The 21,272-nt window shown below is 42.0% G+C and overlaps 2 protein-coding genes across 4 annotated transcripts; both read right to left on the reverse strand.

Moving 5' to 3' along the window:
* Nucleotides 1-411: 411 nt before the first annotated feature.
* LOC130266850 (major facilitator superfamily domain-containing protein 10-like) lies at nt 412-10,286 on the reverse strand. 3 transcript variants are annotated; one of them, XM_056516122.1, is made up of 6 exons: nt 10,080-10,286; nt 7,563-7,739; nt 6,286-6,382; nt 2,786-2,889; nt 1,817-1,975; nt 412-669 (listed from the first exon to the last, which is right to left on the reverse strand). In XM_056516122.1, exons 2-6 carry the CDS (start codon nt 7,719-7,721, stop codon nt 427-429), a joined length of 762 nt encoding a protein of 253 aa, XP_056372097.1. In that variant the 5' UTR covers nt 7,722-7,739; nt 10,080-10,286; the 3' UTR covers nt 412-426. The 3 variants fall into 3 exon arrangements, with proteins under 3 accessions (XP_056372097.1, XP_056372099.1, XP_056372098.1); XM_056516124.1 differs by lacking the exon at nt 10,080-10,286 and adding an exon at nt 9,794-10,073; XM_056516123.1 differs by lacking the exon at nt 10,080-10,286 and adding an exon at nt 9,789-10,073.
* Nucleotides 10,287-14,334: 4,048 nt separating this feature from the next.
* LOC130266851 (nucleolar protein 14-like) lies at nt 14,335-18,049 on the reverse strand. Its single transcript, XM_056516125.1, has 5 exons — nt 17,453-18,049; nt 16,974-17,121; nt 16,050-16,168; nt 14,985-15,140; nt 14,335-14,634 (listed from the first exon to the last, which is right to left on the reverse strand). The coding sequence occupies exons 1-5, from the start codon at nt 17,635-17,637 to the stop codon at nt 14,535-14,537; spliced, it is 708 nt and encodes a 235-aa protein (XP_056372100.1). The 5' UTR covers nt 17,638-18,049; the 3' UTR covers nt 14,335-14,534.
* Between the last annotated feature and the right edge of the window lie 3,223 nt (nt 18,050-21,272).

Consider the following 21,272-nt stretch of genomic DNA (forward strand, 5'->3'; position numbering starts at 1 on the left):
TGCTGAAATTCTTCTCCAGGGAATCCTTGTGGTCATAGTTTAAATTCCACAGTTTCCCTCCAATGTTCACATTAGGTTTTGAGAAATTTAAACCTAACACACCAAAACCAGCAATGAAGCAGTCATGTTAACTATAAAGATCTTATATTACACTGGGCTAGGAGATGGGACCATCCCTGGAAGTGTTCAAGGTCAAGCTGGATGAGGTTTTGATCAATCTGATCTAGTGGAAGGTGTCCCTGCCTATGGCAGGGGAGTTGGAAATAGGTGAGGTCCCTTTAAGGTCCCTTACAACCCAAAATATTCTATGATTCAATGCTCATACAACTGCTTTGGCACCAGACACAATCCTAATCCCAGGAATGAGCTAAATTTCTGAGACACTGGCTAAGGCTGTTCTTCACTGTTTCCGGTATTTCAACAATTCTAAAATCCTATTTTTACAGAAAAAACAGATCTTGAGACTGATGCTCCATTTACCCGTTTTTCCTTGGGAAGCGTCTCTGGAAGAAGGAGGAAGATGAAAATCAAATCAGCCACAGAAAACACGAGTGCTGACAGTGCTGAACGAAGGTAGAAGACTTCTCCCTTCTCTGTCTGCATGGCAAGGTAAGCACCCATCATGGGGCCCAGGGTGAAGCCCAGGGAGAAAGCAACACCAATCATGGCCTGCAGGGATAAAGTGAACACAGAGAATTTTAGACAGCAGTGTTTTCAGGTTCTGAAACTATCTGGATTAACCAGGTACAGAACCAAATCACCCTGAGCATGCAGGGAGTGAACAGCAAAGAGCATGAAGTGTGAAAAGCCTGCTGTTTCCAAATATCCAATTCTGTTTTCTGTGCAATCAGGGAAGTGGCAGGAACAGGCAGTGGCCCATCACTGTTTGGGAATAGCTTCAGTCAGATGCTGTTTGCCTCCCAGAAAGCAGAATGAACATGCCTACTTTGCTTTGGAATAGAAAAGAACACAAGCCATGTGGATGTGAGCCATGCTGCACAAGAGATTTACTCTCAAGGCCCTAAAAATAGGCCCTGACCCACTTTATTTACTAGTGCTGTAATGCTACCTCTCTCCACAAATAAAAATGCATTTTGGCTCACCAGGATTCTAATAATTTCCTTGGAAGATTCATTAGCTATCACAGTGAAATCTAAAGCCTTCCCCTCCCAAGAAGCAGAATCCTCTGTAGCAGCTTATAACAATCTGTTAAGAGAAGTCTGGGCCTCTAAGGTTTTTATAGGAAAAAAGATATAACTGGTAATTCACAGGCCAAGTTCAGCCTGCAGGGTGTTTCCATCTGGGCCACTGCCTTCTGGAAGTGGGTAGGGCAGCTGTTCATACTTCTCAGTCAGCCAAATGTCACATCCTTTACCCACTGAGCTCAGATCCTGAAGCCAGTGCAGTGTGCAAGGAAGGCTGGAGCACACTGTGCTGCTTCCACAGCTGGGGAAGGTGAGGAAAAGGGCTTGCCCTGTAACGGCTTCCAGCTGCCAAAACTGGGCCATAAGACCTTTTGATTTCTAAGCTATTATAATCAGAATTAAAGCTACCAGCAGGAGTAACATTTCTAACACTGAAACAAGATAGTTTTCCATCTCTAGAGCATCTGTGTTTCACTTTTAACTGAAGGTCGTTGGCAAAAGCCCAAAAGCTCCCAGGAATATGATCTGGCACCTTTCCAGAAGCAAGGCAGAATGTAAAGTCATGTTTTCACTTGATCAGTGAATACACACCTGAGGAAAACACACTGAGCATCCAAAATCAATTAAAAGTTGCTTATTAAAACTAAACATGCCCCACAAGTGTAACTCACCATGCCCTTGCTCCGTGCCTTGGGAGAGTGCAAGTCAGCAATGATAGCTGTGGAGAGGCTGACATTCCCTTTGCTTATTCCACCTATGATCCTGGAGAGAAGAAAAACGCCAAAAGTCCGAGAGGCAGCCCAGAGTGAGTATGATGCTATCAAACCCATCTGCAGAAGCAAGAAAGGGTTCTTTATAAAGCAATGCAAAGTTGGTGTAATTTCTGTTCATTTCCCAACTAAACATTTACATTTTTTGTTTGTTTTCAATGGCTGCTCCAAACTCCATGTAACAGACACGGCTGAATAAACTGACACTGCACTATGTCTTGAACAGCAATATGAAACAAGTAAAAACAAGTCCATACAAACTACATGTAATTGTGATATTTCCAACAAAATTAGAAGAGCAAAATTCTGTGGAAGTTAAACCAGTCCTGGGTACAAAATATTTTTGTACATCCCACTCCATTTGCTTTCAAATTCAAGAGAAATCTGAGCTCAAAATAAGGAGAATGTTCATGTTCATAAGAAATGCATCTTGTAGTGCTATGTATTCCTAACCAGCAATTCCCAGGCTCTGTGGAATGGGTCATGAAGTGATCAGCCCTCATTGATCACTTGATGAACTAAAATACATAGGAATTAAATCTAACATTTGTCAACAGAGCATCTGGAGTCCTTCTCCCATACGCAGGGGAAAGGGATTTTGGAAAATGACAGAAACAGGTAAGTATTTTGGTGTTTTCTATATCAGTTCTGGGTCTAGGAAGTTCAGTTTGAGCACTCACACTTGGAAGTGTGGCCAAGTGACTTGGCAAGAAAGAATCAACAATGAACAGATCTAGAAAATTCAATTCTAGAGCTGAACTGTGACTGTCACAATTCACACACAATTCAGTTTCTGTGCTAAGCACAAGACCATGGTGCCTTCCACTGAATATTGAGATGCTATGACTAAGACCAGCATGTGACACATACCGCTGTCACCAGGATGACAGGCCTTCTGCCCCAGTGGTCTGACACAGCACCAGTGAGGGGCGAGGAGAAAAACTGCAGGAGGGAAAAGATGGAGCCAATCAAACCTAGAAAAGAAAAGATAAAAGGATGGGGATCATTAGGCTAGCTGCCTTCATCTTAAATACAAAGACAGCCAAGCTGTTCGAGATCTATCACACTAAGTATGATAAAAACTTGAAATTCAATGTAAAATGAAGAATAGCTTTGTCTCTGAAATCACTCCACTCTCAGAACACCAACCTTGCATTGTTACTTAACTGAGGCAGCAAATACAGCCAGACCAGAGTAACAGGCATAAACTGGATGACTTTCTGGTTACTTCACTGGTGAGAAAGGGTTTGAAACTCAGTGGTTATTATGGAATGATGATTCTCCAATGTTTCCCTGCTAACTATATACATTTTCTGCTCTTAAAGTAGAGATAACACAGTATTTAACAGTCACAGTTCTTTTAAGACCTTTTTTATTGTTTGAACCTGATTCTGTCACATTTAATTAGTTTTTCTTTCCTTTTTATCATGGAAAGAAAGACTTAAGCACTGCTGTTAGTGAGGCACCCTAACAGGTAGGAGTGATTCCAGCAGACTCCAAGAGTCTTTTGAAATCTGCCTCCAGCTTCTCTGATCTTTAATTCCTCTTTTCTCTTGCCATTTCTAGCTTCACAGACTTATTAATTTGCACTACACTCTCAACAAGCAGGCAAAAGATGCTTTGCTGTCACAGCTTTTCCCTAAAGGAAAAACTGGGTTATATGTTTCAGATCGTTCAGCTATCAAAGCTTTAAAAGGCAGAGGAGAGAGAGACCAGAAGTTCTGCTCCCATCAGCTTGGAGGGAGGCAGAATATTGATACTGAACACCTTGTTGAGAAGAGCTACTTGTGGTAACTCAAAGCTCAAAAAAACCGAGTAGAAAATCTTACAGAACTTTACACTGGCAGTTTATGGCACACAGTTCCCTTCACTGTGTTTCTAGCACTGTAAAAACACCCTTTCATGCCAAATACTTCCAAGCCAGCATGCAGCAAACACAGGGCTGTTCCACATGGGGAAGGAGCCAGGAGATGAGGGTGACCACAGCACTAGCAGTGCCCTCACCAGCCTGGGTGTTCCATGATCTGATGGGTTGGGCAGAGCAGGTGCTGCCAACATAGCCCACTGACAGGCCCACACAAGGCAAGGGTGACTAAACACACCCCTTCAGGGAGTCCAGTCTGGACCAGCAGGAGCCAGGGGCAGAGAAAGGAGTGGAAACAACACTATGATGTAGGTTGGGTGACAGCATAACCTCCAATGTAGGTCTGAGGCCCATCCAAGAGATGGGGACAGAGACAGCCCTGGAGACAAAGTCTGAAACAGAGCTCCTGAATCACTGGGCAGAAAATGTGTGGGTGATGACTGCAACTAGTCACAGCAACTAATTATTGGTGCCCTCAGGGCCCTGACATGGGCGGAGAAGTTTCTGACTTGAAGAGCTTGCAGTCTAATCTAAAATGAAAAATATGGCTGGCACTGGGAGAAACAACAAGATGATCTTGCAAGCACCCTCCCAATCCTATGCTCCTTGTGGCAGATGAGGGCAGTCAAAGAATACAGGTTGCAGCAGCCTCTGCTTAATATCACAACTATAATGAAACTTTCTACACAGCACTCCCAAGAGTACAGGACACGGCAGGTAAAAGGAAAAGTAACAAGTTGGACTTGACTGTGAGTTGCCGCCCCTTGACTAAACAATCTGAGATGGTGAGAAGTTGAAAGTAGGAAGCTTCTGGTCAAGCCTTAAAGAAAAGCAGAAAAGCAGCTTCTGAGGGATTAAAGAAAACTGTTTCCTAGCATTAAAAGCCAGTAATCTGACTAAAAAATGAGCAGAGAAAAAAAATCATGCCTGCAAGGATATGGTGGGAAAGAAGAAAATGGCTTATAAACTTCTTAATGCTTGTTATACCCAATTAAGCTACTTTAAATAGTAACAGAACATTCACACACATTCTAATTAAGTTTTGTGTTTCATTTAGTTTATTTTAAAAGCCTTTTCCTTATCTTGAGGGAAGCCTCAGCTCACTAAAAGGAGAGGGTAGAGAGGGTCTAACTAAAATTAACCCAGACACCTTTATATCTTCATACTCTGCAATCAATTTTGTCACAACTGTCTAGATGGCCAGAAGAAGCCAGAAGAGTCTCTGATGTGTAACATGATCTATTTTCCTCACTGCTCCTGCTGGAGCTCATCCACACCAGGGTCCCAGTGACAATAAATGCTTATGGGTCCTGCAAGTCAGCAGCTCTGCTGCTTTTAACAAGACTAATGAGGTTCAGAAGCAGTGCTGCACTATACCTGCCCAAGCGGCAAGCAAGGCTGGAACTCACAAGTTTCTATTTCCAGTGCTCCCTACTGATTGATCTCTGATCATGTGCAGATCAATTGTGAAGGGAGAATGATTTCTGTGACTGCCAGGGCCCAGCACAGCAGGCTCCTGACCCTCAGCTGGCAGTCTGACAACAAGGAACAGCAGGACTGCATTTCTGTAGCAATCTGTAGAACAAATTGAGTAAGATCACAGGATAATTCAGGTTAAAAAGGAGCTCTGGAGGTCACTTACTCCAACCACCTGCTCACAGAGTCAGCTGTGAGGTCAGAACAGGGTTTGACAATCTCTGAGGATGGACACTGCTCTGGGCAGCGTGCTCCACTGACCATCCTCATTGGAAAAATGTTCCTACATATGTTCCTCCCTATTTCTGAACCTCCCCTGCTTCTACTTACACCTGTTGCCTCTCCTTCTCCTACACACCTTAGTAAAGATCCTAGCTCTCCATACTCTCCCCACAGATGTTGCAAAGCTACCATTCGCTGCAGCCCAGCCAAGGGCCCCAGACTCTCCATCTTCAGAGCCCTTCACTGAACTCACCACAGTGTATGGACACCCTTCCTTGTACTGGGGCCCAAAACTGAATGTAACAATTCAGATATGGTCTATTGCTGAGTAGAGGAAGATGATCACTTCCCTTAATCCACTGATTCTGTCCACATGTCCCAGGAGCTGTTGGCACCTTTGCTGCCACAGCTGGCTCATGCTCAGCTTGCTGCTCACCAGGACCCCCAGGGCCACCAGTAAGTGTCCAGTCTGTACCACTGCAAGGACTACCCTTTCCCACAGGTAAGACTTAAAATTTGTCCTTACTGAATTTCACAAGGTTTCTATTACTCCATTCCTCCTGCCTGTCTAGGTATCTCTAAATGACAGAGATGGGGCTGTCCAACACTTCTTCATTGCTATCAGTGTAGTAAAAACAAAATCATTTACAGTCTACTCAAAGAGACATTTTCTGCGTTACTTAAATCTACAACTAAAAATAGGCAAGCATGCTTTTTGCATTTCTTGTCATTCTTCACATCAGCATTGCAAATAACTTCAAAAGAACATTGTTTTTTGGCTGTTACCTTGTTTGCTCAGTTTCCCTACCTCCAAACAAGACACTGTTGTATTTCCGCTCTGGAGGTATCCCAGCCATCTCTGCAAACCAGTCTACCCCACGTTGCAATGACAAATAGAATCCATCCTGAAAAAACAGATAACAGGGAAATGAAAGCAGAAAGACAGTTTTATTTTCAAAAACAGCACCAGAGCTTAGTGAACTAGAGACAATGTTAGATGTTAGATAATTCCTTCCCTCCTCCTCCCCACGAGGAAAAATTTCCTCACTGATCACAGGCCAAAAATAGTTTAAATTGTGAATGTTAAGAGACAGCAGATAGTGTATGTTTGGGTGGGGGAATGTCTGAATTTGAACTTTTTTAAGCCTTCAGGCCCATTACTTGCTAAATCCTAAATTAAACAGGCGTGCCCTGAATCTTTCAATTAAAAAGGCAACGTGAGACACACTCTGTCCTGCTGCACATAGACTGTTTAGCCTGGGAGAACCAGAAGTTTGCAGATGCAGAAGGAAAAGGTGGTGCAAAAAAAAAAAAATTATTCCCAAAAAGAAGAGGTGGACTTGAAAAGAAGAAGGTCTGGAAAAGAAGGTGGAGATCTTGGCTATTGGAAATACACTGGAAGTGGGGGAAGACCATGGAGATCAGAGCACATGGTTTGGGTTAAAGATATGGTTGCAAGAAGGACAAAGCCTACAGCTGCAGCTGGAGTGGGGTTAGAGAGGGGCTGAGAGACAGAGGTGTGGGCTGCAAAAACAATTCTCCCACAACATGTTCATCTTGACCAGTAATGCCATTAACATCTGAGGAGGATAACAATGAGCACCTGCACAGCCAGAATCCAACAGGACCTCCTGCTCTGTTCCTGGAGCAGCAGTCAGCTCCCTGCTAGGAATGGAAGTTGAGATGGAATTCCACACTGGGGGAGGGAGCAAGTGACCTTGTGAAATAGGTGGGTAAAAGCTCTCATCTCTTTGGTTCTTCAATAAACCCCAGCATGAAGATCCATTATGAACTGCCTCACCAGTGACATCAGTGTAAGACACAAAAGCACTGGTAACTACAAGGACTACTCCCTAAGAAATACTTGAATTTTTATCAAAACAAATATCTTATTTTAATGAAAAAACAAGGGTGAAGAGCTTTATGTAAGCTGACAAATAAATTCAGTCCATGAATCATTTATATGTGCTGGGTAATTATTAATCTTCCTACAGCTGTTTGGTTTGCCCCAAGGCAGGTGATTTTCCTTCCATTCCTCCCTCAAGATCCTAACACTTTCTGTGGGCTGACTTTCTTGTTACTTACCCCAGTCTGGCTGTAATAATCAAGGATGGAAGGGAAGAGTGGCAAGATGAGAGCAAATCCCAACAAGTCGATGAAGAGTGCCAGGAAGACAATTGTAATAACACGATTATAGCTCTGCTCCTGCTTGTCATTGCTGGTTCCTCTCTCTTGCAGAGCCATGGTCCCAGTGCTCTGCTTCTAAAAAAAATTACATTTATATCCACTTAACAGGAAGCTTTTTGCAGAATTTTCATAAGAGTATCTTGCTGATTCATTCCTACTTTCTGCAGACTTCACTAAAATAAGTTCTGGCTTTATTAAGTTACCTGGAACAACTCTCTAGTCTTGGTTATTAGCTCAGCAACAAATTGTCTCCCATCCAGAACAAGCTACAAAGGCAATAAAACAACAAGCTCTATTATAGGAGCACCTCAAATAGAACAGAAATAAGGAGCATTTGAAGTTTGCCAATGAGTGAGTGACACTAATACGCCTTTCCTACATGTTTTCAACTCAGCATTACAGTAAAAGAGGTATGAAAGGGCACTCTAATCCAAATATTCACATCCAAATAAGAGTTTATTTATGCCTTCAGTGTATATTAAAAATGACCAAAACAACAACAATTAAAAAAAAAAAGAAAGAAACAGACAGACTTCCTAACTATTGCGGGAATGCTGTCTTCAGGATAAACTCCAGAAAGCAACACAAGAAACAACAGAAGGAAATCTTTAAACTCCATCTTTTATTTCTTTCTCCAGCTGATAGCTACTGATCTGGGGCATCAAATGATTAAGGCAGCATTTTTATTTTGTCCAAAATATCAGAACTGTTAACTCTCCTTGATAATACTCCAAAACTATCTTAAGGCCCTAAACAAGGATGCAGGCCATATATAGTTCAGTCTTTAACAAATAAAGGAGTTGGTCTTAATCCCAAAATAAACTTATTTTCAACATAAATCAAAATCAAGGAGTAATATTTAAACCATAGAACTGCAAACTTCAGAATTATAAAACATATGCGATATCTCAGTCATAAAAGAATCAAATTTACACTTCCTTCTACTGCAAAAGTCCCTGAAAGTTTGTTGCACTGAAAGAGTAAAAAAGGAGACAGAATTTCATCCAAAGCCAATTAATACAAAAACATTCATTGACTTTGATGAGTCAGCACTGGAAACAGTGAGCAATTCTTACCCAATGTACCATATTATATACACAAGGCACTTGTGCATAGAAAATGACACTGCACTAATTGAAGGCTATAACACTTTGTCATGCTTACCAATAAATATTATTCTGACATTTCTTTACCTGTAAAGTCAGTTTATTAGCACTGAAGCATTATTAAAGCTCAATTGCCATGAAGTAAATAAACATGGAATGGGGGTCACAATCCATTTACTGAACTCTTGGCATAATGCTCTTAAACACACTGGTGTGATTGAGCAGATTTATTTTCAAGATCCTTTTATTTCAAATGGCAAATCATCACTGCTACAAATATTCAGCATTATTTGCCTACCCAAATGATAAAAGAGCACATGGAGCCAAAATAACCATTTCTTTAAGCAAATACTCTCTGGCCCTCAGTCTATTCAGCCAACAGCTGAGGGATGGGTGCAGACTCTATCTTGTTTTTCCTCACAATTTGTTTAGTCATCCACTGAAATGTATGACCAAGCTGAACCTTATTCCAGGGTTATTGACATCATTGACACCTTTCCCTCAGAACATTTCTCCGGCGTGCAGCTCGAACCCATCGATGCTTGCGCTGACCTTTCACTGCGCTCCAGTTTTGGCTGTGTGGTTGCAATTTCCCTTACGCAATATCCCATGGTACTGCATGTTTCTGCCTCTGTGCTCCATCGGTTTTGTTGTTTAAACCTCTCCATAAATTTTTGCTAGGCAGGAAACCACAAACCATTTTACAGGCCCTGGGCACCCTGACAGCAAAACCAGCACACTTCACCTCCAGGGCGACATTCCCTCGTGTGAGGCGGCGGGGCAGGGAGGGCTCTCACTTTGGGGAAGTTGTTCCTCTCACAGCGAGTCCCTCACACCCGCTGTCCTGCCCGGCTCTCCCCAGCTCTTCCCTCGGCATTCCCCGCCTGTGGCATCGCTTCTGTCCCCGTCCTCCGTCCGCATGTCTGGGGCTCCCAGGAGGGGATCAGCACTACCCTAACGCGCGAACTGAGATTTATCTGCCAGCACCCACAATTTCATCCGTCTGGGGTTTTCTTACCTCACCTTACTCGCCTGTAAAATTTCCCGGGCCCGGCTTTACCCGCTCAGGCCGGGAGGCTCCTCGGGCTCCCCCCACAGCCCCGGCTCAGGGCAGGGCGGCGCTGGGCCGGGGCACAGGGACGAGCGCGGCTCCCCAAGGCAGGGCAGGGCGGGGACGGCCCGCACAGACGAGGCGGAGGACGCGGGGTCCGTCCCGCCAGGCGCCCGGGGAGCCGCACGGGCCGGGGGAGCCGCGCCCGGCCCTGCCCCGCCGCTCCGCCGCCCGTCCGTCCCCGCCGCGGGCACCTACCGCCGCTCCGGGCTGTGCCAAGAGCCTCCCCGGGGATGCTGCGGGCGGCGGCTCCTCCCCGGCCCTCCGCGGCGCCCCGGCCGCCTTCCTGTTCCGGCGGGGATGGAGCCGGAGCCGACCCGCCCGAGCGGCTCCCGGAGCCGGCGGGGGCTGGAGCCCGCACCCAGCGCAGCGCCGCGGCCTCGGGAGTGAGCCCCGCACCTCGCACCACTGCCCCTCCTTCGCCCTCAAAGACACGTCTTGAAGCACTCCTAAGAGGAGAGCGATGTTCCGCTTGTTGCTACAGCAGCAGTTAGCTGCGGCTTTGATAAGGACTATCTGACAAAGAGAAAAAAGTAGTTGCAAAAGATGTAACTCTGTTCCCAACCCAAACTTCTCCCTCAACACTAAGGTTTTTTAGCCCGGAGAACATGAATAGCTGTGGTATTGTAAGCGTCACCGAGCACTGTTCCCTTATCCAGGCGTGTCTGGTGTCCAGCTGCCTAATTAAAATGGGAGGATGTAGTTACAAGTGAACTAAGGCAGATCCATCACCACAGTCTTAAATAGGTGAGGATCTGCCAGCAAAGTGTATAAAGCAAATTAAGACAGGTATTAGAAAGACTTCTGATTCCCTCGAAGCCAAAGTAGTTTGGGGTGGATGTAGTTACCAGCACTTGGACACAGACCCTACTCAGTGACATCTCTCATGGATTGCCAGCTGCTTAGACTTGGAAGAGCTTATGTAAGCATAACATCAGGATTAGCATGCCAGTTAGATCAAATAGTTATCTAACTGGCTAACTCAAATAGTAAGCTGCTAATCTCTGAGAATTTTATGAACTTGGTTTGGTGCGAGAAATATGGTAGATCCAGTACATAGTCTGAAATCTAAATGATACACAACAATTGCAGCCCATTCCAAGGCAAACTTAGTTTTTAAGGTGCTCTGGACTAAGTATGAATAATCCTTTAATATCTGGAAAAAATATGTGTATGTATTATATATTTATATATGTATTGTTCTGGCTGCTTATTACTGTATATAATTGATCAGGCACTATCTGAATTCAGATACATTAAAAAAAAAAAATCCATTGAGATACCAAAAAAACCCAGCTCTTCCTGTTGTTAAGTCTACTGGCCTAAAGCTTTTGCAGATCACTGAGCCCAGTTGTGTTACTGCAGTCAACCATGTCATACAATCCTGCATGTAAACACATTATACTGTTTCTAGAACTATTACCCACTCCTTTCCAGTCCAAAATCTTACACATCTTACACATAACTTAAATTTGGCTCCTAGACTACATTTATGAACACTGGCCTTTTTCTTATATCAGTCTTGTTTTTTTTACTGAAGTAATGCCTCATTTTCTCTGGCTTTTACTTCCCTGCTCTATTGCTAAAAAGCAGTGTTAGCCCTAATGTCAACATTTTAAAGGATTTAATGCCATACAGCAAATTCATCATTTTTTAGACTCAGTATTCAGACTGCATGCAAGATTTTAGTTTTCCACTCCAGACCTTATTTACTGAAGAAGAAAAAAACCCAACCCCAGCCTTCCCCCAAACCAAACCTGTACGAAAACCAGTCTTTTAAGTAAGCAATGCTGCATAGCCAATATATTTAGGACTGAAATATACCTGTTTAGCTTTGGAGACACACCTGGAAGACCACAATGAGCACATTCGTAGAATGCTATTGACCCCCTGAATACATAACAGTCTCAGAGTGATGATAAAGCTGCCAAATGTTCTGTCAGAGGTTCTGTCTGACTTTTCCAAATGCCTAGAAGGCCCAGGAAGAGGAATGAAGTCCCACCAGTTCCTGTGGCTGACGCCAGCCTCAGCCCAGCAGCCAAAGTGCCCCTGTGGAGCTCAGGAGCAGCCTCAGTGCCTGCACTCAGCAGAGAGCTGAAGGGGAAGCCTTACACAGAGCAGGGACACACCATGGTAGCTGGTAACTTCTGCAAGGCACAACTGAGAATATCAAACTCTTTACCAGCTTCCAGCTGACAATCAAAAGGCCAAACTCTTAAGGAAGCTTTTCATGCTGTCATAAAAAAGGTAATTTATGCAGTTTCTAGCTGAACAGTTTTGTTCTCACCCTATTCTTTACAATATTCATATTCAAGATAGCTATTCTCTGGGACAGCTGATGTTGACAGATAAGCTACCTGAAACTAAAGGCAAAATGGTAATTTTCCTTTTTTGTGTGTGATGACTTCATTCTAGTTACAGAATAGTTTCTTTTTTTGGCTAATTAAATACAAATTTACAATTGATAATTGATGTGTCAAAAGGCCTGTTATGACAAGTCCTGGGTTAAAAGGAACAGACACAAGACAGTGTCTGGTAAATGTGATGCTGTTCAGACAGCTCTATGAGAAAGGTTCTGTAGCATGTTCAAGCCCTTTGTAGTCCCAATGACCAGACCTTCCTATCACATCAGAACAGCAACACTGCCCAGCTACTGTGGTACTGAGCAATGGCAAAACTGTCAGACCAGATTGAGTATTAAACTGAGGCAGGACCATGTAGTCTTGCTTTCCTATTAATGTAAAATACTGTGTGTTAAGCATCACAGTTAGTCCCAGCTTTGCAATATTAGATTGCAAACATTTAAACATTGACAATATAATTTTTAAAAGCGCATACAGTGATTCTCATTCAACAAGATTTCAAACAGAACTACTTCCGGTCTGACATTCCAAAACAGTTGAGTAAGTCTATCAGCTGAGGTTTCCTCATCCTTCCTTTTTTGTTCATCAGCATCACAAGATATTCCTGTTCATTCTGTTGTCCCAGAAACATTACCATTGTGTCTCTACCCTCTTTCTTTACCTCCCTTACTGAGGAATAAAAAGCAAGTGAACCTAGTTCAGATTAGCACCCATCAGTAACTGTGATGCTCTTTGTCCCATTGCAAATTGCTTTGCTAATACAGTATAAAAAGAAAGTGTTAGAAGTATTTATTGACTCTGTTTAAAGAGCAGATGTTTTTCAAAGTTATGCTGGCCAGTTATCAGTGATTAGACATACACTATAAATTAAGTGGATTAAAGTTCAGGATATCAGTGTTCCCTTAAATCAGATAGTTTTGAACACACTGAAGAATTCTAATTAATCACCCTAGATTATTAAGAACTTCAGAGCTGTGCTCAATTCAAAAGTTACTGAAAAGATGAATGGATTTACAGCTTCAACAAAGGACTTCTACTTAAGAGTTGATTTCACAATTTAGCATGTCCTGATGCTACAGACTAATTAAAATGATACTGTTAAAATTATATTATAACAATATGAGAGCTGCAACTATTCAACGTTAAAAAAAAAGATCATATAATGTCCTACCAGGACCATCTCCAAGAGTCATACCATGTGCCCAAGAGTTTCTTGAACACTGTCAGGTGAACTCTTGGTGCTGTGACCACCTCCCCACCATCCTATTTCAGATGAACCTTTTACTAATATCCTAACCCTGACACAACTTCGGGCCATTTTCTGAGTCTTGTCACTGTCACCACAGAGAAGAGATCAGTGTCTCCCCTTCCCCTCATGAAGAAGTTGTAACTGCAATGGAATCTCTCCTTGTTCGCCTCTTCTCCAGGCCAAGCAGACCAAGTGGCCTCAGCCACTCCCCACACAACTTCCCCTCAAGGCCCTTCACCACCTTTGTTACCCTCCTCTGGGCACTTTCTTGTAGCTTTCATATCCTGCACTGAGGTGAGGACAATTCCTCTCTTGCCTGGCTGTCCCTAGTGCCCCCAGGACAGGGATTTCCCTCCTGGCTGCCAGGGCACTGCTGGCTCATGTCCAACTTGCCATCGACCAGGATCTGTTTTCATGGCACTGCTCTCCAGCCTCTCAAATCCCCAGTCTGTTCACACGTCCAAGGTTGCCCCACCCCAGGTGCAGAATCCAGACTTGCCCTTGTTGAACTTCACATGGCTGGTGAATGCCAAAATCTCTCTGCAGTGCCTCTCTGCCTCTAAGGGAGTCAGCAGCTCCTCCCAGTTCAGTATCTTCAGCAAAACTATTCAGTGTATCTTCAAGTCCCATGTCCAAGTTGTTGATGAAGCTGTTGAAGAGAACTGACCCTGAAATGGAACCTCACTAGTGACATGTCACCAGTCTGAAGTAACAGAAGGTTTCTGATGTAGAATTTTTGTGTGTGTGTGCGTAGTTCAAGTTAGGTGTCTGTGATCAGGTTTTAGACTTAAAATTCTGATTATTCATCCAAATGTTGTCATTAAAATAAAACAGCAGCATGCCATGTACAAAAGTGTTATTTTTATTTTCCTTATGAAAAGCTGCGGATTGTCCTAATAAGCAGGTTCATTTTTTCAAACAGATCCAATGATGTTGTCTCCTCAAAAGGAATGCATCCAAAAAATGCAATTAAAATCTATTCAAAAGCCATGACTGGGGTGTTTTATATGGCAGCAAGCTCCCTGCTGTAGAGAGTCCCAGTTAATTCTTCCATTTATTCCTTTTCATTGCTTTCCATTCACCTTCCTGAGTAGCAAGGCTACCAAGAAGCTCTTTCACTTTTCTTTTTCTGGCTGAATCTCTGTAAAACAAACAATCAACATATAAAATATTTCAGAAAGTTTATATTAGGGAAAATAAGTACACTTAGAGAATAATTATTAATTGATAAAAAGCCCCACAATTCTTAAATTTCAACAACACACCATTTAAATAAAAACATTTTGCATCCTTTTAAACTGGAAAAATGAAACTGCAAAATTGAAATCACTTTAAATGATCTCAATTGAAAATGTTTGGTTCTCCTCAAATTGTCCCATTTTATTTAAGTTTAGTGTGGTTGATCATTAATGTCAGTCTTGACACACAGTGAAGAAATGAACACACATTAGAACAACCACCAAAGTGGTGCTGAAACAAAGGCCACATTACCTCTCCATGGTTTCTGACAGCTGCATTCTAGCCAGATACTGGTTATCTTTCCGAATCTCACGAATGGCTCCTTTGAGTTCACGTTTATGCCTCTGGATCAACTGCTTTCTTTCTTGCTCCTTCTTGCTGCCTGCCTGCTTTTTTCCAAACTCTAAGCTGAAATAAGAGTGTATGTGTGAGTACAGAACACCTTAAACCCACAACTTTTTCTTATTTATAAGGAGAGGTTTTGTATGAAAACTAACCCAGTATTTTAATTCCTGCTTGATGAACATACTGGAAAAACACTCACCAGAACTTCTAACTGCACTTCATCATCATGCCAATGACCACACTTCAATTCCCCATATGCAGCCTGCACTTTGAACAGACTAAAAAAGCTAGACTAGAAGAATGGAAGGCATCTGGAGAAAGATGGAACCTCCCCATACATCTTAAATTTCTGCAGACCTTCTCAGCAGATCCATTTTACAGAAAAAGTCTGGTCAATTACTTGGGGATAAGTGTGCATGGCAGAACCAAGATGTCCTCTTCAATTCTTAAGAATAAATAGACACTTTGTGACCCTGCAGATAACCAATATGGCTAAATAAATCAGCACCAATATAAAACAGAGTTCCTGAATCAGAACACTGCTCTATTATCTACAAAACTAAATTAGTGTTTGTTACCATCCATCTTTTACCATCATGTATTTCATATACATATGAACTACTCACTCTTGTTCTTCTGACTTGAGTGCCTGACAGAGCATTCATTAAAGTATCTGACCAGATCATAACCATCTAATCATCTTTAAATTTGTTAATTTACAATTCATCACATGGGCAAGAGTCGACTTTCAGTGCTGTTTTTCCTACAAGACAATATTTGCTCTTAAAATTCCTTTCCTTATTTTTTCTTTCCCTCCCTACCACACAAGTAGATGGTCCCTTGTGAATTATGCACAAAATCTAGCAGAAAAACAGTTCTGTTTTGTGTCCTGCTTTCCAAATCCATTCCAGCTAGCTAAAATTCTTAAGGTTTAAATGCACCTTTCCTTTGCGTCCAGTGCACTTTACTTACACTTTGACAATTTTAGGGGTATACTGTTTCAATGGCACTGGCTTCTTTTTCTCACATATCAGTGGGGTATAGTGCTTTACTTTGTTCTCCAGCTCTTTCAGAGCACTGTGATAACATTCCTGAAAATGCAGAGCAAATTACAACTGTAAAAGCATATCAAAACCACCATAAATCAAAAGATATTGTAAACTGAATTAACAGTAATGTTCTCCCCATGTATTTTTTCCCTGGGTTAAGTCACAGCTACAAATTAGGACACTGCTAACACTGACATGCTGTAATCCCAGTTGGATAATTCTTGAAAGCTTTTGGAAGTCTGTTAAAATAGTATAATGAAAAACAAGAAAGGTCTGCCTGCTGGTAGTTTCACCTAACAGAGGAAGAAGCAAGACTAAAGGCAGTTAAACTCAGACTCTTCCTTTCATGGTAATTTTAAGAATGACTGAGGTTTTTTTTTTAATTTTGATGACAAAGAACACAGGCCATTTGACTTCATTTAAGTAATAAAGCTTTGTTCTCTAAGGACATTTTACAATGCTTCTTTGAGGAGAAGATAATTTTGCTACCTTTATAAGAGACAGATTAAAAATTTGAATCTCATAGCTAGAAAATAAGCAACTGTCCCAGATAAGCTACTGACCAGGCATATTTATGTTTATTTAATCTACACAGTTATAAAGTTCTATCTCTCCAGTTTGGTACATGTATTTATTTATTATTTATTTATTATTTATTTATTATTTATTTATTATTTATTTATTTGGTGCATGTATTTTTTTCTTTGTTTTTTTCCATAGGAGCATCAAAATGCCTGATGCTTAAAAAAATTAATGCTTACACTTGGGTTCTTTCTTTATGCACAGATGAAGATCCCAAAATTTATTAATAAAACAAACATACTGATGATTTTAAAAAAATACATACCTGCAATTTTTCAGGATATTCATTAACTGGCACATGTTGTGTAAGGAGTATTCTGACAGGATGCATTATTTCATGGAATGATGGTAAAGGTTCATAGAGAGCTGCACATTTTTTAATAAGGTCAAAACACAGGGCTAGACATGATAACCTGTTAATGCACAAAAAATTAACAATTTCACATGCAAAAAGTGCAGTGGATTTTCAAATAAAATCAACTGAATTAATTAAATTTGGACCACTAGCAGAATCCATTAAGACTGCTTGGCAAAACGAGTTACAACTCGAAATAGTTGTGAATTCAGACTAAAAATTTCACTCTCCTAAGCAAATACCAGAAGAAGTCCATCAGCAACAAATCTTTATGTCAGTGCACTGAACATAGCAGAACTATCCACTACTCTTGTTTTTACTTCTAAGAGCACTGTCACTGCCATGACACAACAGATGATCAGGTATTTTTTCTGTTCTGCACTTCTTACCTGGTATGATTTATCTCTGTTCTGCTGGCTTCCTTTAATCTAGTCAAAATACTCAATGGCACATTTTGCTTCTCCCAACTTTTCAGATCCTCCTCATCACGCACCAATAGCAGTTCTAAATTTTTCCCCACTGGTGTAAATGGATGGACTACAGTATAGCCTAAAAAACCAAGAACAACAGTCATTAAACAAGATCAATTCTACACATTCTTCTGAAGAAAAACAGCCAACTCATTTTATATTTTTAATTATACTACCTTTAAAAGTACTTCTATCTGTATTAAATCTTTCTGAAACAATGGAAAACACTGGAGCATGGGGACACAGGTCAGGGTTCTAGTCACACTGCCCAAGTCATACAATCCAAAGGCAGGGATGGGAGAACCAAGTACTGTCCACTGCAGAAAGTCAGGCTTGAGACTAAGGAATCTGAATGCACTCAAGCCCCTGGGACTGTAGGCATCTGAGGGTCCTGAGGGAACTGGCAAGATAAACCACTAAGTGGTTAGTGGATAAAGTGGCTCCTAAACCACTTTTATATTAGAAAAGTTGTAGTTCCCAGTGACTAGAAAAAGGGAAAAACAATACTCATTTTAAAAAAGAAAAAGAGAAGAGATGTAGGAAACTACTAGTTGATCAGCCTCACCTCCCTGCCCAAAAAGATTGTGGAACAGATCCTCCTGGAAACCACGACAAAACATATGCAAAACACAGAGGTGCTCAGTGACAGGCAACATGGCTTCCCTAAGGGCAAATTGTGCCTGACAGGTTTGGTGGTCTTCTACAACAGGATTACAGTGTTGATGGATAAGGAAAGAGCAATTGATATAATCTACCTGGATTTGTACAAAGCATTTGAGACTGTCCTGTGCAACACCCTGGTCTCTAAACTGGAGAGGCATGAATTTGAGAGATGTATGACTCAGTAGACAAGCAATTATCTGGATGGTCACAACCACACTTGTGGCCAATGGCTCCATGTCTGGATGGAGATCAGTTATGAGTAGGGTCTGTCCTAGGACCAGTGTTATTGAACATCTTGGCTGAGGACACAGACAGTGGGATTCAGTGCACCCTCAGCATGCTTGCAGGTGACACCAGGGTGAGTGGTGTGCTTGATACTCTACAGAAAGAGGATGCCATCCAGAGGGAGCCTAACAAGCTTTAGAGGTGGGACCATGTGAACCTCATTAAGTCCAAAAAGACAAACTTTGAGGTCCTGCATCTGAGTTGGGGCAATCTTGGATACAGACTGGGCAATATGAGTGGATTAAGAGCAGCTTTGCAGAGGATTCGGGGTATTGGTGGATGGAAACCTGAATTCTGAGCTGACAATGTGCCCTTGCACCCCAAAAAGCCAATGCATCCTGGGCTGCAACAAAAGCAGTATGGTCAAGGGAGGGGATTCTTCTCCTCTACTTCACTGTCGTAAGATCCCACTTGAAGGAATGTGTCCAGCTCTAAGGTCCTGCCCAGGGAGCTGGGAAGGATACAGACCTGGTTCAAGAGCATCCAGAGGAGGGCCATGAAGATGACCAGAGGGCTGGAATACTTCCCAAATGAAGGAGCTGGGGTTCAGCCTAGAGAAAAGAAGTCTCTGAGGAGACCTTACAGCAACCTTCCAGTATTTAAATGAGGCCTACAGGAAAGATGGGGAGGAACTCTTTATCAGGAAATGTAGTGATGAGGGGTAACAGTTTTAAACTGACAGAGGGTAGATTTACCCTAGATAAAAAGAAGAAACTCTTCACTATGAGAGCGGTTAAGACATTGGAGTACAGGCTACCCCAGAGAAGCTGTGGGTGCCCCAGCCCTGGAAGTGTTCAAGACAGGTTGGACAGGGCTTTGAACAACCTGGTCTAGTGGAAAGTGTCCCTGCCATGGCAGGGGTGAGGTAGAATTAGATGGTCTTTGTGGTCCCTTTCAACTCAAACCACTCTGCAATTCTTTGATTTGTTCTGTGGATGGGGAAAGTTAAGACATGTAGGTACATCCTGTGGGAAACAGGATGCATGGTTAAACTGAATGTTTGGTGCAGGATGGAGCACTGGATATGCTTAAGAGGATAGGGCAGGTACAGGACTTCCCCATGGGGTCACAAGCAGAAGGCTTTGGCCAGAAGGTGGTCATGAGGCACAGTGAGCTGGAGCAGGGAGAGCCCACAGCTGCAGCCATGCAGCCTCTCCGGTGAGCCCACAGCAGGAGCCCTCAGACACACTGTAAAGTCCTTTCCCACTCCAGCTGAGGGGTTTTAAAACAGGAGGAGCATGGAACACAGAATATATACTGGGGCAGGGCATATGGAAAACACTAAAGAATCCCTATGCACAGACCACAAGCTGATCCGTGAAACTACTCATACAGCAACATGAAGGAAGCATCTGAGGAATTTCATGGCTAAGAGACAAAATAATTTGCATTCTCTGTGCTGAACCTTGGGGGTTTTTTTCCCCCGTCTTTGTTTTCCTTATATCCTGCAAGCTTGCAGTGGAATTGACTTCAAAACATTTCCAAACTTTAAGTTCAGATTATTTACATGCTCTACAACCTGTACGTGGCTCTTCATAGACAGACTGGAAGACAGTATATTTAAATAAAGGCTTTTAAGGTTGTAAGAGATTATGACACACACAGGCTTATGCAAGATCAGGAACTAAGATATGTGAGTTTTATTATCTGCTTTACTTGTGAGAGGATAGGAGATCTCATTAACAATTTAATTAGCTAAAGCTATCAGCCATGACAACTCCTTCCCACTCCCTCCACCTACAGCTTTTCTTTTTTAAGGTAGTAGTTTTTACTCTAAATCAGACTGTATTTCAATCTTTTATGAAGCTGCATTCCATATATCTTTCTCATGTGATAAATTTATGGTTCAAAATAATAAAATTAAAACATTAAGAGTTTATTTGCTGACTCTACTTACTGTTAAATTTGAACCCTGAGATTGTTTGTGGTGTGATGGTGTGTCAACATTCCAGAGAGCTGCGTGTCTCCTTATTTTAAAGTATTCTGTGTTGATAGCTTAACCATCACAGCTACCAGCAAAACTTCCACCATGAATATTTAAAAACACAATTGGATACCTTAGGAACTTCAAAACATCAACATTGACTGGAAAGTTCTCAAAGAGAACACTGGGCCTCTAATGTATCTTTTATTGAGCTTTTCCTCACTGCTAATAGAAAGCAATACCATGCAAATTTAACTAGTGCAAAATCATTAATGGAAATACAAAGAAATATTTTAAACAAGGTAACGATTGATCAATAATTACCACTAAATATTTTTCAAGTTTCTTATCTAATTTTGCAGAATCCTGTATTTTAAATTATTCCTAAGAGAGCACACAAAGGAAAGAAAATACTTCTAGTAGTACGTAACCCACCCACTCCATAACCTCTTCCCACCTCCTTCTAAGGGTTCAGCTGTTGGTGTTCTGAGAATCCAGGGCTTAGCTCTGATGCAGCCCAGCTGTGTAACCTTGGCTCACACTTCAGAGGAAAACTGCTAAGCTGTGAGAAGCAGCTGGGGAAAGATCTGCAGAGTACAGCCATGCCAGAGAATAGTGATAGGTGTGTTGAGAAAAGGGATCAGTGCTAGCTCAAAAATTTAAAATGAAAAAGAAAAAAATAGCCAGCACAGAAAGGCAAAAAAGTCCTGAAGGGAAAATAAGGCGCTGAGGGATTGTAACATTGAACATACTAATACATAGTTTGTAGTTCATTAAATCCCAGATATCTTGTGAGTTTATCAAATAATTGAATTTTTCACTTGGTAATGTTCTGCTTGCACAATCTACTCCTGTATGCTGTGCCCA

The sequence above is a fragment of the Oenanthe melanoleuca genome, unplaced genomic scaffold (genome assembly GCF_029582105.1).
Source record: "Oenanthe melanoleuca isolate GR-GAL-2019-014 unplaced genomic scaffold, OMel1.0 S284, whole genome shotgun sequence".
Classification (NCBI taxonomy): Eukaryota; Metazoa; Chordata; class Aves; order Passeriformes; family Muscicapidae; genus Oenanthe; species Oenanthe melanoleuca.